The sequence below is a fragment of the Canis lupus genome, chromosome 7 (assembly GCF_003254725.2).
Source record: "Canis lupus dingo isolate Sandy chromosome 7, ASM325472v2, whole genome shotgun sequence".
Classification (NCBI taxonomy): Eukaryota; Metazoa; Chordata; class Mammalia; order Carnivora; family Canidae; genus Canis; species Canis lupus.
In genome coordinates, this window is record NC_064249.1 from 6,145,650 (window position 1) to 6,165,959 (window position 20,310).

The 20,310-nt window shown below is 43.0% G+C and overlaps 1 protein-coding gene across 9 annotated transcripts in view; it reads left to right on the plus strand.

The window, feature by feature from the left end:
- LOC112648316 (complement receptor type 2-like) overlaps window positions 1-20,310 on the plus strand; it is a 152,762-nt gene that overhangs the window by 22,576 nt on the left and 109,876 nt on the right. For 3 of the 9 annotated variants that reach the window (XM_025429767.3, XM_025429768.3, XM_025429769.3), the window contains 5 exons: window positions 1,316-1,504; window positions 2,128-2,151; window positions 2,835-2,910; window positions 6,120-6,228; window positions 9,046-9,754. In XM_025429767.3, the coding sequence (XP_025285552.1) occupies window positions 1,316-1,504; window positions 2,128-2,151; window positions 2,835-2,910; window positions 6,120-6,213 (383 nt within the window). In that variant the 3' untranslated portion in view covers window positions 6,214-6,228; window positions 9,046-9,754. Of the gene's footprint in view, window positions 1-1,315; window positions 1,505-2,127; window positions 2,152-2,834; window positions 2,911-6,119; window positions 6,229-6,592; window positions 6,605-9,045; window positions 9,755-13,392; window positions 13,681-20,310 lie in introns of those variants that run through there. The other 6 variants (XM_049112050.1, XM_049112051.1, XR_004817539.2 and 3 more) reach the window with 4 other exon arrangements.

Here is a 20,310-nt window from a genome sequence, read left to right on the forward strand (position 1 = left end):
ATTTAATGCATTTAATTGGATGGATTCAATTGGATGAATACACTAGTTAGTCTGCATACCACAAAATAAGAAAAAATGACTTAGGGTATAGCTTATCTGAGGAGTGATCACTTACATAGTCCTTTAAATATAGAAAATTGAAGTACTTATACAAATTAAACAACTAAAGTGCAGGCTGAATTTACACTGTAGTTGTAGTTATGAGTGTGCGTTTGGCAAAATACTGATAAAAACGCAATGATTTTGTCAGTATGTTTCCTCTGAGTGGTGGTGGAATTACAGGTAAGTCAATTGGAGAAGGACAAACATTATATGTTCTCATTCATTTGGGGAATATAAATAATAGTGAAAGGGAATAGAAGGGAAGGGAGAAGAAATGTGTGGAAAATATCAGAAAGGGAGGCAGAACATAAAGACTCCTAACTCTGGGAAACGAACTAGGGGTGGTGGAAGGGGAGGAGGGCGGGGGGTGGGGGTGACGGGCCCTGAGGGGGGCACTTGACGGGATGAGCACTGGGTGTTATTTTGTATGTTGGCAAATTGAACACCAATAAAAATAAATTTATTGTAAAAAAAAATAAAATAAAAAGGAATTACGGGTCTATATCTTTTTTTGATAAAAGCTTCAGAATTTCATTTTCCAAACATAAATAATGCATATGAAATAGGAGTAGTGAGTTAATACCTCGTATTTATTGGGCACTCTTTACAAAATGCCAGAAACTGCTCACATCTTACATGCATTATCTCCTGATCATCTTCCTGAGAACCTTGTGAAGTTGGTGCCATTCTTATTCCTGTATGACACATGAGGTCTTGGTAGAATGGAGAGACCTGTAACCTACCCAATGTCACACAGCTGGGAAGTCCTAGAATCATGACCCAAATCGAAAATCTCCCACTATTGCCCCCTCCATGGCAAGACGAAAGAAGAAATGAGTAAGTGTGTTCACATCTGGACAATTATAGGGTAAGGATGGAGCAGATGAACTAGTCATTCAGAATTCTTAATATTACCCACTCAGCCCTTCCGTTTCTCTAAGAGGCCATTAAAATTATCCAACACTATTAGTTTAGAAACTAAAGCACAAAGAAGAAAAATAATCTGGCTTAAACTATCTAAAGGTAATTGAGATTGATGGTTGACACAGAAATAACTCTGCCTAGGATATAGCCTTTTGTGTTACCACAGTGAGGCTTTCCTTACTGAGAATGAATGTAGTTGGGTTTGTAACCCTTTCCATTCAGGGCACTCTCCTTTCTTGAGAAAAGGCTAAAATATGACCCAGCTTCAATTAGCTTTCTTTCATTTCAGAGGTAAACTGTAGCTCCCCAGAGTATATTAATGGAATCCAGAAGGGGCTGGAGCCTGGGAAAATGTATCAATATGGTGCAGTTGTCACTTTGGAGTGTGAAGAGGGGTATACCCTGGAAGGCAGTCCCCAGAGCCAGTGCCAGGATGATCATGGATGGAACCCGCCCCTGGCTGTCTGCAAATCACCAGGTAACTGCAGAAGGCTTCCACACATGTGGCTCTTACTTGTCTCACTGGAGAGAAGAGAGTGAAAGGTGGCCCTTGATGTCAGGGACCTGTAGGTTTTAAATCAATATGGGTCTATGACCAGTGCTACAGTATTGGGCAAATTTGAAGTTAGTGGTCTATTCTAGAAAAAAAACAAACCTTTCTGAGGATGGGGAAAGTAAGGAAAGAAGTATTAACTTATAAGGTGCAAAACAACAACCTAACATTTTGAAAGGAGTCATTACTGAGGTTTCCCTTGATGCATCTTGATTTGTAAGTACTTACCAATGTGACAAGGACCTCCAAAGAGTATGAAGCACAAACTTTTAGAGCAGTTCATATTTGCATTCTAACCCAAGAAATCTCTGATTATCAAATTGAGTATGTTGGCTTTTTTCATTCGTGAACTATCCCAACTTAAAGTGATATTTAAGTGTCCAGTGAATTGTTACATAAAAAATGAAGGAAGAATGCATACAATCCAGGGTCCATATGCTCTTTGAGCATATTTCGAGAGAAAGGAGCTGTGTGTTATCTTGGGGCTTTGGGGGTGCACTGGAGCATACACCTAGACTAATATTTTCATGATTTTGTATTCTCCTTAGCCTCACTTGCTCCTCTTCTTAGTGGTAAGTTTTCTTAAATATTTGAATTAAATTTCTAATGATGTTTTATTTTTAAAAAAATATGACATTTGACATTCTATATTCCTGCTATTATTCTTGTTTTTCACTTTAGCTCCTAGGAAATTCTCCTTTTTGGGGTTTTAATGGTCTTTTCATATGTACTGCCTATTACAAACTGACACTTTTGAATAGAGTTGACTAAATGATTTTAAAAGCCCAGTTTTTAAATTGACAGTTTAGTTTATATTAACTTTTGATCTTTTGCATGATTTGGTACTATCAAACAGGGTGACTTATTCTGCAGCAGCAAAACAGATTTTACAACTGAGAGGTAAATGTTGTTATGCTACATCATGGGATCCTTGTGTCTTGAGCTCCTAGTATCATATCACCCCAGTAACAAGAATATTATTAATAAAACTGAAAGGGACAGAAAAGCTCAACAGACACTTGACTAGAGCCCTGTGGTCAAATGCTTGGTGCCTTAGATTAAATGTGAACTGGGCTGGATCAGAAAAAACTTAAGTCCAAGTATGATTATTTAGGAATTTAACATTTATATGACTGACAAAGGATAAGTATAAAGTCACATAACAATTTCCCCACCACTAGGAATAGCCCCACAATCCCTTCAAAGCAATATAGGTCACAATTTTCTGGCATTTGATACTTGTTTTGTTTTCTAGGTCTTTCTGCAGGTTCAGTACTTCTTATATTCTTGATTGGTGTCACCTTATGCACAATATTAAAACACAGAGAACGGTAAGTTCAGTGCATGATTGGCCAAAAGGCACAAAAGGTTTCGGCTTCTTGCCTGAAACTAAACTCAGAAGCACAAGTTATATGACACGAATATTGTAGTATGGTAACTGGAGTAAGGGACCTTGTGCCATATAGAAGAAAGCCCTCTCTGTGAGAACTTAAAAAATAGCACTTGTTTTATTTGAATGAAGTTCATTCAGATGGTTTATAATTTTAAAATCTAGGAAATTAAAATTTAAAAAGTCCCAGTGATAACAACTGCAAATACTTTGGTATATTCCTATCTGATCTTTTATTCTTTCTCTTTCTCTTTTTGACTAAAATTTTGACATTATAATCCCCTGCTTTAATTTTTTTAGTTTGGCTTTTGTCTCTTATATCTTTATGTTGTGTTTTCTTTTTTAGTTATTTAATACTATATTGTCCTATGTATTTCTATATCCTGGAAATTTTAGATTGCTTCCACATTTATTTTGGTAATAAATAAAGATACTAGAAACAACTTCAAATAAATCTTTTTCCACATCTACTTATTTCTGTAGCATAGATGTAGAATTACTAAGGATAAGAGTATGAACATTTAAGATACCTAATAAATATTGCCAAATGACTTCCCAGAAAGTTTATTCTAACTTGACCATATATCAAATAATTAATATATTTTGATATGTTGTATTTCTGGACTTCTTTTCCTGCTGTATAGATCTGTCCTTCTATCTCAAATTCATTTATGTCTAATTAATATGGCTTTCTGCTGTTATATGGTAGGGCAGGAATACCTTTGCTATATTTTTTTAGGATTTTCCTTTCTATTCTCTTCTGTTTGTTCTTACCATGTGATTTTTAGATCATTTGGCATTTCCAAAAAACATATGTTGTGATTCCATTTAAGTCTATGGATTAGTCTGTGAGAAATTGACATCTTTTCTGTAATATGTTCCCATTCACAGTTGTGAAATGCCTGGTGTGGGCATTAGACATGAAGGGGCTATGTTGATACTATGTACTCATGGCACCTGTGAACCTGAGGCATTTGTTCTAAGCCTGCCAGACCTGGGCACCTCCGGTTCACAGGTGCCATCACAGTTATATCAAATCACTTATGTGGTTCTTACCATACAAGAGTCTTAAAAGGGTCTACAATTGTGATATACTTTAGACTGTAATGTTGACCAGAAGATGTATCCCATAATCTTTGTTTAGTGAAAGACTTCAGGAAAAAGAGTGTTCTATGACCAAATAAGATTGGGAAGGTACTACATGCTGTATTTTTCTCATGAAAATTCACAATAATCAAGAGCATATTTCAGGTCCTCTAGGCAGGAAGCTTGTTTAATTTTATTTTTATACCAGAATTCCCCAAACTAATTGGACCACAGAACTCTTTTTCTCATTTAATGCTTTCTCATCCCATGGAACTAAGGTTTCATTTAACAGTCACTGGGGATCCTAGAAAGGTGGGCAGGAATTAGAGCATCAAAAGCCCCACGTACCATGACAAGGAGTTGGGGTCTATCCTGTAGGATCTTAAGGTAAAATAATATGTTCAGATATGCATTTTCAACAGGAGGGCCAGGACCGGGTTCTCCACTAAAGTAGTAGGGGCGGGGGGGGGGGGGGGCGCGTGGGGATCGAGAGCTATCCTCGCCATTAAGGAAAGAGGATTTCCAGGACTTAGGACTTGCCAGATACAGGGAGAAAGGGACAAAAAGAATGATTCATGTGGATTGGATCCAGTGGTTCACCAATAGAGAAGATGGGCAGTTTTGTGTAGAAAGAGGAGTTCAGTTGTGCCCTATTACCTTGGGGCACCTACAAGGTAAAACTCCAGAAAAAGGCCTGGACTCAGGTAGGCAACATTTATTAACTCCCATTTGAAGCCTTGTGACCAAGAAGAACAAAAAAGGTATGAATAGGGATGAGGACAGGTCTCAGCAGGACAGTAAAACCTAAAAGGGAGTAAAGGAAGGAACAGTCAGAGGTAGGAGGAGAATTAGGAAGGAGGAGTTTCACAGAATTCAAGGGAAATGAGGGTCTTCAGGACAAAAAAAAAAAAAAAAAATGGAGATGTCATTTACATGGCTTTCCTCACAGGAAGTTAGAAGATAATTTTAGCCAAGAGTTATTGGAAATTTAAATAAATAGAAAATGTGGCCTCTATCTCTTTCCTTCATGCTCCTAAGTTTGTTATCAGAGGATTACACATGTAGGAAAATTGGCAAACTTTAGGAATGCCTACAAGTTGAAATAATTTATGATGTTCCTGGCAGATTATTAAGTTTATGAATATGATTATATCAAATACTCTGTTTAAGTGCCCTCATTGATATAAACCAAACATATATGCTAAACTGTATTCCTAAGCATCCCTCGTTTGTTTTATTTCTAATTTGTAACGGATTTCAATTTACTTTCTAGTTGATATAGACATTTGAGCTGCCTTAAATACTTTCTGTAAATGAGATGAGTCATTGGTCACCCAGAAATGTTGTCTAAGTAACAAAATTAAATAATTCTAAAGGCCACTCAAACATTTAAGAGGCACCATTCTTAATGTACACCACTTATGTTTATAAGCTGACCTTTTAAATATGGTATGAGCCACATGCTCTCTATGTACCTTTAGCAGAAATCTTGCTTCTTCAGTAATTTTGTAATACCTTATTTCGGAATTCCACATGATAGTGTAATCACATTTTACTGCCTTTTGCTAATTTTGGCTAAGTGGTTTTAGAAGCACAGTAAAGCATATGGGCTTTCAAGGAGTAAAAGTAATATTGTCCTCTTAAAAAATCACAAGGATTCTGAATTTAACATCAAATATAAGAATTTCCCCTTAAGTTACATTGAAAGACTGTGCCCCAAAAAGATAAATTTGTGGTCATGTCCTAAAATAAAAGCTGCTTTTTGATTGATTTTTTCAAACTGTGGGTCATATTTATGTCATTGAGGGTCTTGGATCTGGAGTAAAGCTACCTAATATCAACTTCTGACATGGACATTTGTCATCCTAGCGAGTTATTTTTATGAGCTCTTCCAAACAATAGGGGTTATAGTGATTATCTTCTATGATACTTAGGACAACAAAATGAATCATTCATGAAAAGTACTTCTCATGTGATGGGAATTATGGAAAACAAACAACTATAACATGTTTATAGTAATCATGCCAGTGAGTAAAGAGTTTACTTTTTTCTTTTTCCATTTAGCAATTATTATACAAATCAAAGCCCTAATGAAGGAGATCTTCATTTAGAAACACGAGAAGTATATTCTATGGATCCATACAACCCAGGAAGCTAATCAGAAGACAAACTGGTATCTAACGAAATTGAAATATTTCTATTCATTTCTATGTCAAAATGTCTTCAATTTATATTTATCAATAATCATAGTACTAAATATGTATGGTTCTATTGCACAAGTCTTTAGTAATCAAGCACAGAAATCGCTAATTACCTACTTCGTATTGCTAATTAATGCCCCTAGGGTTTTTTTTTATTCATTCATCCATTCTACAAATACTGAACACATATCATAATAATTAAGAATAAAATAAAAAAGAGGATGAAAAGTATTTTGGAGAAAAATAAAGCAGAAAAGGAGCTAGAGCAGAGTAATTGGAGGGGAAGTCCTCACTAAGAAAATGGCATTTGAGCAAAGACTAGGATGGAGTAAGGAGGCGGCCTTATTGGTGGTAGAAGAACATTCCAGGAAGAAAGAACAGCAAGTACAGAGACTATAAGGTAGTGTGTGCCTGCTGTGTTGGAGGTACAGCAAGGAGAGCAGCGTGGCCTAGTTGAACTGACCAAGGGAGAGAGAGGTGGGGATGAAGTCAGAGAGGGGGTAAGGGGAGGAGGGTGAGGAAGATATATAGAGTATGCTAGGTCACTGTAATGGGCTTGATGTGTATTCTGAGATGGAAACAAAAGGAGGGTTTTAGGTGGAGGAGAGAATGGTCACCTTAAGTGTTCTGTGAAGAATTGAGTGTGGGAAGCTGAAGGTGGAAGATGGGGAGCCAATGAAGACTTTATCACAATTATCTAGGCAAGAAGCTGTGAGTGGCTACCACCAGGCTGGGGAGAAGAGGCCAGCATCTGTATTTTTAAGATAGTGACAGGAGGATTTGCTGGCAGTTTGTAAGGGAGGAGGTGGTGATGATGGTAGGGTTGTTTTTTGTTTGTGTGTGTGTGTGTGTGTGTGTGTGTGTGTGTGTGTGTGTGTGTGTTTGGCCTGCCAACCAGAAGGATGGAATTGCTGTTAATTAGGATGACTGACAATGTGATAAAAGCAGGATTAGGGAGAAAAACCAGGAGTTTCCCTTGGAGATGTTAGAAAGGAGACCTCTAATAGGCCTCCATGGAGAGGTATCAAGAAGGCAGCTGGGTGTACCAGTCTGTATTTCAGAGAGTAGGTCCAGGCTCACGACCTAGATTTGGGCCTTGTCAGCATATGGATGGATGCAATAATGAAAGCAAGTAAGATGGGCAAGGGAGTGAAAGGGGCCAGAAGAAAGGTCTGTGTGCCCGGCCTTGGGTCCCTCCACATCAGGAATCACACAGTGTGAGAGGGAACCAGCAAAGGGGCGAAGCAGCAGCCTCTGACACAGGGGCAACCCCCGAGAGCATGGTGTGGTAAACGTCATGTGAAGAAAGAAGTCTGAGGAGGAGGGAGTGACCAACTCTGTCAAATGCTACTGACTGATCAAGAGCAGTAGTGAATACCGACCCCTGTGTTTGCAGCACAGGAATCGTTGGTGGACTTGACAAGAATCATTTTGGTGAAGAGGAAGGAGACAAACTCCTGATGGAGGTCAGCTTAAGAGAGAATGAAAGGAGATAAATCGGAGGTCTCAGCTGTAGACCCCTCTTCCAAGGAGGTTTTCTACAAAGAGGCACTGATGGAGGGAGCAGATGGCAAGAGTAAGAAGGAAGATCCCAGGAACCACCCACTCTTAAAGAATGGAGAAACCGCAGCCAGGCCACCATTTCCATATGCTGATGAGAATGATATAGTAGGAAGGGGGAAATGATGACAGGAGAGAAAAGGAAGAATTGCTGGAGCAACATCTGGATAAGCGAGAAGGGAGGGGGTCGAGTGCTCCAGCCCGGAGGCAGAGCTTCGATGGGAGTGTGGCCTCCCCAACAGAAGAGAGGGCGGGCGGTGCAGGTGCAGATGCTCCTATGGAAGTTCTCTTCTGGCGATTGTGTTTTCTCAGTGGCTAGAAAGCAAGACAGTCACCTGACTGGGAAGGGAGATGGTAGGGTTTTAAGGAGAAAAGAGAAGGCACCGAAGAGTGAGTCACCGTGGGAGTTGAAGATGGAATGACAAGGAGCATAGGAAGCTTGGCAGAGAACATGGAGGGTCCCCCTAAGGTCCCCAGGACTTGTCTGCCAAGCCCAGGCATGGTGCTGAGCATCTCTCCTGCCTTATCTCCGTTTTCCCTCCCTACACAGTGAAAGGTATCAGCCCGAGGTGAGCATACAGCATCCAAGATGAGAAAACTGAAGCTAACCTATTGGCCAACGGTCTCGGAATCAGTAAGAGGCGAAGGTTTGAATTCAAGCTCAAATCTGCCTTCAGACTGCTTTCTCCTACAGACTCTATAAAGATACCACCTCTGCCCTCCTGGAACTTATTTTAGTATCAAGAAATAGACATTTACATGTGATAGTGTAAGAATAAGAACCACAAACAAGTTACAGAAAAACTGCTGTGGTAGTTGAGGAAGAAAAGATCACCTGCTGCCGGGGAGTCATGGAAGAGGAAAGGGGAACAGGGGAGACCAGGCCAGAGTGATGTCTAAACCCAAACCACTGGGGATCGAAATAATGCTAGGACATCCATATTTGTTGAATGAATGCATGACTGAGTAAGAGGGAGACTCTTGCTTCGATTTCTCCCTCATGTAGTATTATTCGTATTTATCAATATGAACTTTATTATTTGCTTCAGATCGTGTTCTCTGAAGAAGGGGGCCTCTGGAGGGAATGCTATCTTCTAGGAGGCTTGATGCTCTATTGGTTATAGCACTTAGCATTGGTGCCTAGAGAACGTGGACGCTGTCATTGTTTAAACACTAAGGTGCACACCTGCCCTTCATGCTGCCTCCTGAACCGAAATTCTCTATTTCAGTGTGCCTCGTTGTCTGGATCAAGCTGAACACGGGTGGAGAAGAAACCATGTGGACATGAGCAAGTCTACATGTATGGTCTCAACACCAGGGAAACGACTTGATAAGCTATAACTTTCCATGTGCACTTATTCCCAAGCAGGACGAAGAAAGTTTCCTGGTAATAAAGCTGGGGGCCCAGTTTCACTGCTGCATGCTCATCAAGGACTTTGGGAAGTCTCCCCTGTAATGTGCCTGGAACCAAGCCATGGCTATGGTGACTCCGAAAGTGTCCCCATTTTAAGGAAGGCAGTAAAAAGAGCGGTCCTGTCTTGACTCCTCTTTTGTAATCAGCATACTTGCCATTATCATATACTTTTGGTAATAGTGTGCTTTTAATTATTTAAGCAAAGTAGAGAGCATTTCACGTGATTACGATGGGCATACTTTTGTTGCGAAGCCTAATTTTATTTTCATCATAGCATTATGCTCCCATACGGTTAAACATTTCACTTTTGTTTCCACGTGGGTTTGAGGTTTTTATCACAATATATACTTTGCCTTTCCATAATCAGTAATTACAACTTGCACATTTTTTTTTCCCCATTATGGGAGTCAGGTTTTAATCGTTAAGGTTTTGGTGTACAAATTCAGGCTTTGGATATTTCCTTGGCCATTCCTTTAAAAATGTATATAGTAGTTACTCAAATAAATCTTATCTTTGAACAAAAACACTTGCCTTCTATGTTTGTTGTTCCCCTAGAGTTAATGAGCTCTCGTCTTAGGGTTTTTATTTTAATTCCATTTAGTTAGGGTTTTTAGAGTTCCCAAATTAACATTTATGCATTCTGGATCCCACCACTTCGCCGTGTTAGCCAAGTCTCAATCCATAAACTCAGCTCCCTCATCTTAGATTGGCTCTTCTATTTGTCTAGCCAACGCCTTCCCATAGCCCCCTCCTACCACACTCTAAATCCAGCTGCCAGTATTCCTTGTTCTAGCACTTATACTATTGAGCAAATAAAATCTTGCTCACTGAATCCCACAAATTTCTCTCACCATCTTCTAGACTATTCTGTTTGGCATCCTTGAGGGGTCTTTTAAATATATAGAGAGAGCATAAAGTTTGCCATCTTAACCATTTTTAAGTGTACAGAAGTGTTAGGTATATTCACATTGTTGTCCAACAGATTTCCAGAACTTTTTCATCTGACAAAACTGAAATGCTGTATCCGTTAAACCGTAACTCTGCATTCCCCTCTTCCTCCAGCCCCCCGCAGCCACCATTCTCCTGTTTCTCTGAACTTGACTACTTTAGATACCTCTTATATGTGGAATCATTCAGTGTTTGTCCCTCTGTGACTGGTTCACTTCACTTAGCACAGTGTCCTCAAGGTTCCTCCATGTTGTAACCTGTGGAAGAACTTCCTTCCTTTTTTGGGCTGAATGATCTTTCCGTGCATGTATGGACCACATTTAGTTCATTCATCTGTCAAAGGATATGTAGGTTGTTTGCACTGTGTGGCTTTTGTGCATGACGCTGCTACGACTGATGGCGTGCAAATAGCTCTTCAAGACCCTGCTTTCGGTCCTTTTGGATACGTACGCAGAAGTGGGATGTGGCTCAGTATCTTCTATTCATTCACAACCAGTCCTCCTCTTATTCCTCTGTTGGTTCACCTTAAGCTGTCTATCCCACTCCACCTCATCTCCATTTTCCTTCCTTCTCTTAGTAGATGATGAAAACCTCACAGGGTAATAACTCCCTCTACCTCCTCTCCCTGCACTTCTCTTGCTTCACCCAAAATACCCGCCTCTGGCCTGTATGGCTTCTTTAGCTTCTGTGAGTCTGGGGACTGTGAGAGGGGTGACAGCAGAGAAGGCTGTTGTGAGCTGGGAACTAGACCTCCATGGCATGATGGGAGAAAGCAAATGTCAGGAGATCGGCGCAAAAAGAAGTGGTAATGAGTTAGGTGCTCTGCTAGCTTGTGATGTAAGGCTGGGGAGTTGGATCTTCCATTCCCCTTTCATCAGCCTACCATGTTCTGACTTCCCCTTCCATTGCTCTGTGGAGAATGATTTAAAAGGACGATATCAAATCCCTGAGAGATTGCTATCGGGTACATTCAAAAGGAGATGTAATATGATCAAAGTAAGTATTTCTTGCAATAGAGTCATGGGAGAGAGCCTAAATATGCAAACTTCTAGAAAATAAGAAACACAGCTGGCCTTTGGGGCACTTCCCTTTCTCACCTAGCTGAGGCTCGAGGACGAGGGACAAATGAAGTAAGGCCGTGTTCTAGAATGCTTGTGTGAGCTGAGGCTATACACGCTGAGTGGTACAGGTTTGCTGGATTGTGTGTATGTAGGTCTCCATTAGTGAAGCTACACTGAAGAGGGAGAGCAGTTTTCCACCCTGAGCAGCTTTTCCCCACCAGGAATCACAACTCTGCACGGAGGAGAGAAGGACTAATACATTTACTGAAATATCTGCCATGCTACCTCCCCACCCCTTCCCTTCCTCCCCTCTCTGCAGCCTGTGACCTATGCAATCATTCCACTCTCCAGGCAACTCGTTCCAACTCTTGAGTCTTGACCCACAACTGACTCTATTTTTAACTGATTTTTAAATCGGGGGTCCTTATCTTCGGGGCCACAGACCTTCAAAGGTTCGTGGCTAGAACTAAATTTCAGTATAACCCATTTCCTTTGTAAGCCTAGGTACTCCATTTTATGCATTAAAAAATTAATTCTGAGAAGGGGTCCATGCGCTTGGCCAAAGAAGCAAAGGGGTCCTCCATACACAAAAATATTCAAAGCCAAGAACCACCTATGAACCACAGCCTGATGTTTCCACCCTGATCTTCCTATCATTTATTCTACATGTTCCCACTTGACAGTAACATCAATTCCTGAGATTTTAACTCTCTTCCACCCATTTCCTTTTCAAAAGGCTGACTGTTTGACTTTTCTGGAAGTCCAGTGTTATCAACAAATTATATTCCCAATCGTTTCTTAGAACATTGCCACGCTTCCTTGGCTCCTCACTAAAACTCCATCTGTCTCGGGCCCAACTCCTTCTCCATTAAAAAAAAAAAAGTCCTTCAACACTTCCCCTTGTTCAAGTCACCCTCTCTCTCCCATATGGTTCTTATTGTAACAAGTTACCTTGTAGCCAAAAATGACTCATTTATTCTTTTACAAGCCTGGAGGTCAGAAATCCATAATGTATCTTATGGGGCTAAGACCAAGGTGTTGGCAGGTGTTGGTTCATTCTGAAAGCTCCAGGGGGAGACAGAATCTGTCTCCCTGGCCTCTTGCAGCTTCTAGAGGTGACCGTCGTTCCTTAGCTCATGACAGCATCTCCCCAGTCTTGCCTTCGGTTACTACCTTCTCCAGCTCTGATCTAGTGCCTCCCTCCACAAGGACCCCTGTGATTACCCACCAGGGTAATCCAGGACCGTCTCCCAACTCAAAACCCTTATAATCACCTCTGCAAAACCCCTCTTGCCACTTACTAAGCACAGACGCTGATCTGCAGGGAATCAGGATGTGGACACCCTCAGGGGCCGTTATCCAGCCCACCGCCCAGCCTCATTTCCCTCAGCCTTGAATTCTTAACCCCTGCTCAAATTTGTCCTTCCTGCACGTTTTTTTTTTTAATTTCAGTAAATAGCACCATCATTTGTTTTGAAGCCTGAAGCCCTCTCTACAGCTTTCTTTCTTTTCCTCACCACTAACTTTAGGAAAGGAGGTAACCCAAATCCAATGCCTGAGGGCGTTTTGTTCATTCTGCCTCCAAAATGTTCACTGTCCACCATGGTGCAGTCAAGGCCACTGCCAAATCTCATCTGGATGATGGCAACACCTCCTTGCGCCTTATTCCAATCCAGTCTCCCAGTGGTATAGACAAGCCTACTTTAAAAATGCAAATGTGAATAAGTCACTGGGTCATTTTTTTCCCCCCAACGGCTTGGCACAGCTCAATTCAACATAGGGGACTGGGGTTTTCTGTTTCCCGGCCCCTGCGCATGCTGCCCCCAGCTGGGGCTCCAGCACAGCAGCCCCTGGCCTTTGGGTCGCAGAGGGAAGGTGGCCCTGGGCGTCTGGAAGCCAGGCCTGGAGAACCCGCCGCCTGCCCCGGGCCGCGCATCCTCTCCACGCCCACCGCAGCCCCCAGCCCAGGCATCACCATGCGTGGCTCCTGTGCGCGGGTCCCTAAGCGGGTGCGTGGAAGCGAAACTCGGCGCAATTGGTTAGAGACCATGCAAATGAGGGATGAACGAGACCTCGCCCGCGCGCGAAGGGGAAGCGGCGCCCAGGCTCGTGCCCCCGCCTCCCGCGCAGCGCTGCCCAGACCGCGGGCGCAGGGCGCGCTCTGGGCTCTCGGCGGGGCGGCCGGTGCTGCCCTTGAGGTCGCGCCTGCACCGGCAGGTGCCCGCGGAGGACGGGAGCCCCGCGGAGGACGGGAGCGCCGCGGAGGATGGGAGCCCCGCAGAGGGCGGGAGCCCCGCGGAGGATGGGAGCCCCGCAGAGGGCGGGAGCCCCGCGGAGCACGGGAGCCCCGCGGAGCAGGAGCCCGCAGGAGGCCCCGCGGTCCCGCCCGGGAGGAGCTCTCCCCGCGTTCCTGGTGCTGCTCGCGCTGCCCGAGGCCTGGGGTGAGACGCGGGGCGGGGCTCTCGGGTCCCTAGCGCGGCGGGGGTGGAGGGGGAGTCCCGGGCCCCCCGCTTGTGCAGGACCCTGGTGGGCTCCGGGTGACCGCGGCCTTCCCCCCCTCATCCCCTGGCGGGGCTCGGGATGTGCGCGCAGGTGCCCCGGGCGCCCTCGACAGTCCCCGCCCTCGCGTGGGGGACCCCAGCCCTCTCTTGCAAGGAGAGGGGCCCGGGGGAGGCGACCAACGTGGGTTCGAACCTGAGCATGTTCTCAGCGGCAAGGGAGGCTCCGCACCTGTCGCAACTGTCGGTGGTGTGTGCTTCCTCTTCTGGGCGGTGGGGACGCGATCAGGGCGCCGCCTGTCCCTTCAATAGGCTCTGCCCGGCCCCCGGGCTTGACTTCTCCTCGGTCACCCGGGCGGGGGGGGGGGGGGCGGAGAGGCGGTGGACAGGCAATCCTGGGGGGGCGCAGTTGCACTCGCCCCATTCCCATCCCAAATCACCGCCGGCACCTAGTGGGAGCCTCTGTTAACACAAATCCCACAGCGGCACTTGGGGCTAGAAGGCCGGGAAAGCCCTAGAACCCTCAGTGTAATCGTGGCAGATAGAAGGGAAGTGTAGACGTGTTTACACCGGCATTCTAGTCGTGTGCTTAGCACATAGTAAAGCCTTTCATAACTATTTGAAAATTTTGAGGCTGCATCTTCCCTTCCTTCCTCCCTCCAGCCCATCCTTCCTGCCTGCCTTCCTTCCTTCTTTCTAAATAGGTAAACATCTTCAGTTAGTGCCTCTCACTCCTGGCCTTTCAAGGGGTCTTTTAGTTGCTTGGACTCACTGGCAACATCTTGGTGGAAATGACAGTCTTCATTCTTTCTGTCGGGCCTCTTCTTGACGGCTCATTTTGTGCTCTGCTGAACAACAACAAAAAAATCTAGTTTCCACAAAAGTGGTTATTAATATTTTATCTCCTTAGACATCGTAATCTGTCAAGTGAAGAAACCTTAGGTTTTATTTGCAGAAGAAAGGCAGGCCAAGTACATTAAGCAATCTGTTATCAACACTTAGAAATGTTTGTGGACCTTTTAAATATCTGATCTCCTTCTTACTGGTATGTTAATGGCAAATATAGAAATATATACATATAAAGATTATAATAACAACTTCAAAATGTGAAACAGCTAAACTATCCAGTAATTTACTTGCCAAAGGAACTTTGATACAGAAAGTGCTGATAGAATGCTGACCCAGTGCACTGCACTCTGGACTTCATGAGAGAGCTGTGTCTTCCAGGTGTGTTTGCATGTGGAAGTTGGGTGGTGGGTTTGTTGTTGTTGTTGTTTTCTTTTTGAAATCTCCACAATTAGGAGGCCAGGGTTCTGCTTTTTTTGGCGTCTGCTACTTAGTAGCTATGGGCCTGGGGCCCACCAAGAAATGATCATACAGGCTGATTCACAGGGATAGTTATTTTTCCTCCAAATTAGCCTACTAAGCACACTAAAATGGTGTGGAATGGCAGTCTCTGGCGCCCTCACCTGGCCCTTCCGTCAGATCTCACCCTGTTGCCTCACTGTATAAAAACGCAAGGTAGAAAGAGGGAAGGGTTTCTTTCTGTGATTTGCCAAGACTTCAGTTAACATATACTCAGATGAGCAGATTTATGGTTTATAGTTCCAAGTTTTATAGAATATGATCTTTATGATTGGACGAGTAACTTTACAGTTTTTCTGCATGGAAACAGAATGAAGATAATTGTAATAAGGCCAACTTAAGCAAACAAGAAAATGGCATAGCTGACAATACCTTCCAAACACACATATACACAGGCCCTCACACACACACAGGCACACACGTATTCAGGCTCTTTGTCAGAGACATTAAGAGGAAGAAACAGGGATGCCTGGGTGGCTCAGTGGTTGAACGTCTGCCTTTGGCTCAGGTTGTGATCCCGGGATCCTGGGATTGAGTCCCACATTGCGCTTCCCACAGGGAGCCTGCTTCTCCCTCTGCCTATGTCTCTGCCTCTCTCTGTGTGTGTATCTGATGAATAAATAAATAAAATCTTTTTTAAAAAAAAAGAGGAAGAAACATTGTCAGTCCAATCACAAGTGACCAAAGGTTGGCAAAAACTAAAAACTCAGAAAGTATCAAGACTAATTGAAGTGATACTGTTACACATCCGCTATTGTGAACAGAGAAACTCATTGTGACTATCTTGTCCTTTGAGATATGTTAACGATCATATTAAATCATCATGATTAGCAAACTTTAAAATTAGCAAAAATTTAAACTTTTTTTTTTAAAGATTTATTTATTCATGATAGAGAGAGAGAAAGAGAGAGGCAGAGACACAGGCAGAGGGAGAAGCAGGTTCCATGCCGGGAGCCCGACGCGGGACTCGATCCTGGGTCTCCAGGATCGCGTCCTGGGCCGAAGACAGGCGCCAAACCGCTGCACCACCCAGGGATCCCCCTAGCAAAGCATTTAAAATGTTTCTCTCATCTGTATCATAATTAAAATTTTTCTATTTATATATGTTTAGAAATATGAAATTATTAAATGCAAGCATTTAAATATATTTAATATTTTACTATGCATAATATATGTAACATAATATGGTTATATTTCTGTTATATAACAATATTCTATGTATACATTATGTTATACTTATTTACATGACATGACGTATTACAATTTATTGGTACATAATTAACACATATGATTACATCATATAAGCTATATAATACAAATATAATTTGATATATAGTATTAAGTTGTTATAGTTTATGTGTTTACAAATAATTTATGGTATACATTAATCTGTGAAATATATATTCTATGATATATATTGTAATAAATTAATGTTATATATAATTTACAAAATTATATATTACAGTACATAATATTACATAGTAAATTAGATTATATAATATGCCACATATAATATATAGTATACTGATATTAATATATAAATAATTTTGAACATTAAATATAAATATATAAAAATTTTTAAAGTGGACTCTTCTTTAGATGACAGAGGTGTTTTTTTTTTTTTTAGTTTTTATTTATTTATGATAGTCACACACACACACAGAGAGAGAGAGAGAGAGGCAGAGACATAGGCAGAGGGAGAAGCAGGCTCCATGCACCGGGAGCCCGACGTGGGATTGGATCCCGGGTCTCCAGGATTGCGCCCTGGGCCAAAGGCAGGCACTAAACCTCTGCGCCACCCAGGGATCCCGACAGAGGTGTTTAAATAAAACATTTGCAGTCCTTTTCACAAAAGAGTAGAAGATGCAGAATGGAGAACAGAGTGTACTCCAGGTTGACAGTTTATGTTTGAACAAGGACATGGGAGTAATAAGTAAATTGTGCTTCTGGCACAGAATAAATCAATCTGCCATGAATGGAAAGTTTGAATCGGGAATATTTCAAAATGGACTGTGTCACCTAAGACAAAAACCACATGAGATGATAGTGTACACCCACTAGAATAGGTAAAATGTTAAAAACTGAATATACCAAATATTGGCAATAAAGTGAAGTAACTGGAATTATTGCTCATTGGTAAAAGATACAACAGCTTTGGAAAGCAGTTTGGCAGTTTCTTAAAAAGTTAAACACAAATGTATCATATTATTGAGCATTTTATGCCTTGATATTTGCTCAAAAAAAATGAAAACATCTGGCCACGCAGAGACTTGTGCATGGATTTTCATAGTGGCTTTATAGCCAACAACTGGAAACAATTCAGATGACATTCAACAGCCAAATAGGCAAATTAAATTATGGTATATTTGTACAACTGAATATTACCAAGGAAAAGAAGAAATAATTTTTTATATATGCAACAACATGGATGAACCTCAAAATAATTCTTCTGTGTAAAAGCTAGACCAAAAAAGAAAAAAAGTACAAGCCAAGTGAGTTGGTTTATATGAAATTCTAGAAGGTCAAATCAATCTAAGAGGAAACAAGTCAGAGATCACCTAAAGAAGGGGGTAAAGAGACAGATGGATTATAAAGCAAAATGAGAAAACTGTTGGGGGCAGGATGGAAATGTTTGTTATTTTGATTGTGGTAATGGTTTCATGTGGTGATGGTTTCATGGTGCACACATATGTCAAGTTCAGCAAATTGTGTACTTTAAATATTTTTCAACTATTATATTTGATATATCACAAAGCTATGCAGAAGTGTTTTTTTAAATAAACTGTGGTAGGTCTTGAGTTTATGGAATTCAAGTTAATATACTTATTGTAGGAACAATGAGGGATTGGGAATAAAAAAGGAAAAGGAAACAAGATCAAGCTTTCTCTAGTGAAGGCTCATACGTTCCTTTCTATTTCAGCTATTATCCAAATTTGCAGTTTTACTTTTACCTCCCAGTTAGCAAGTAGAAGACCCTGGGTTCAAGTCCAGGTCTCTAGGAATCCAGTGTCTAACACTTAGACACTGTTCTCTTTTGTATTCATTTCTTATTGCTGCTTTAACAAATTACCACAAACTTAATGGCGTAAGACAACAGAAATTTATCCTCTTACAGTTCTGGAGGTCAAATTCTAAAAAGGATCTGTAGGGCTGTGTTTCTTCTGGAGGCTCCATGGCAGATTAGGTTTCCTTGCTCTTTTCTCTTCCAGAGGCTGCCTGCATACTTTGGCTCATGGCTGCTTTTCTCTACCTTCAAAGCCAGCAATGGAGCACCTTTAAATATCTTTCTTCTGTCTTTGAGCCTTTACCTCCCTCTCTTAAGGACCTTTGTAATTACATTTATGACCCACCCAGATAATCCAGGATAATCTCCCCCTCAAGATTCTTAATTTAATCACACCTGCAAAGCCTTAGTGCCATATTAGGAAACATTCACCGGCTCCAGGGATTAGGGCACCGATGTCTTTGGGAGCTCATTATGTAGGCAATCACACATTTCTACAGATTGTCAAAATCTTAGCTAAACTTGCTGAGGGAATCCATTGCCATTAGGGTCCAGCATAGTACCAAATGGCTGTATCTCAGAAAACAGCCAGTGGTGTGAACATTGAATATGACTAGGGAACTTAAAATATATATAGAATTTAATCAATAAAACCATGATAGAACAAAAGATAGGAAGGAAGTAAATGGAGTTAGCATTTTCTATGGTTCTTGTATCGCTGGAGAAATAATTGTTCATTGCATGTTAATATGGTAAGGATGCACATTATCTTTAAAGGAGCTGTAAAAGAATTTGTAACAAATAATCTAATAAGGAGGGGCAAGATGGCGGGAGAGTAGGGTCCCCAAATCACCCGTCTCCACCAAATTACCTAGAAAACATTCAAATTATCCTGAAAATCTATGAATTCGGCCTGAGAATCAAAGAGAGACCAGCTGGAATGCTCCAGTGAGAAGAGTTTGCGCTTCTATCAAGGTAGGAAGACGGGAAAAAAGAAAAGAAACAAAGGCCTCCAAGGGGGAGGGTCCCCGCAAGGAGCCGGGCTGAGGCCGGGGCGAGTGTCCCCAGGACAGGAGAGCCCCGTCCCGGAGGAGCAGGAGCTGCACCGACCTTCCCGGGAGGAAAGGGGCTCGCAGGGAGGTGGAGCAGGACCCAGGAGGGCGGGGATGCCCTCGGGCTCCCGGGGACACTTACAGGCACCTGCGCCCCGGGAGAGTGCGCCGAGCTCCCTAAGGGCTGCAGCGCGCACGGCGGGACCCGGAGCAGCTGGAGGGGCTCGGGGGCGGCTCCGCGGAGGGGGCTGCGGGGCGGGAGCAGCTCGGAGGGGCTCGGGCAGAGGAAGAGGCTCCGTGCGGAGGGGGCTGCGCGGTTCCAGGAGTAGCTGGGGAGGTGGCGGGGCTCGGGCGGCGGCTCCGCGGAGGGGGCTGCGCGGCCCGGGAGCGCGAATCCAACAGCGCAGGCTCCGGAGCACAGGGCGCCGGGACACAGCCCAGGATCCGGCCTCCTCCCCCTCCCCCTCCCCGGGACAGGCAGAGGCCGGGAGGGCCCAGGACCCCAAGGACGCTCCTGCCCCGAGCTGAGCAGATCAGCGGCCCCGCCCGGAGCCTCCAGGCCCTGCAGACGGAGTTCCTGCCGGAGCTGAATCCAGGGCTGCAGAGCTGCCCCGCCACTAGGGCTGTTGCTCCTGGGGCCTCACGGGGTAAACAACCCCCACTGAGCCCTGCACCAGGCAGGGGCAGAGCAGCTCCCCCAACTGCTAACACCTGAAAATCAGCACAACAGGCCCCTCCCCCAGAACACCAGCTAGACTGACAACTTCCAGGAGAAGCCAAGGGACTTAAAGTACACAGAATCAGAAGATACTCCCCCGTGGTTCTTTTGTTTGTTTGTTTTGTTTTGTTTTGCTTTTTGATTTGTTTCCTTCCCCCACCCCCCTTTTTTTCTCCTTTCTTTCTTTTTCTTCTTTTTTTTTTTCGTTTTTTTTCTTCCTTTTTTTTCTCTTTCTCTTTTCTTTCCTTCTTTGTCTCCTCTCTTTTTCTCCTTTTCCCAAAACAACTTGCTTTTGGCCACTCTGCACTGAGCAAAATGACTAGAAGGAAAACCTCACCTCAAAAGAAAGAATCAGAAACAGTCCTCTCTCCCACAGAGTTACAAAATCTGGATTACAATTCAATGTCAGAAAGCCAATTCAGAAGCACTATTAT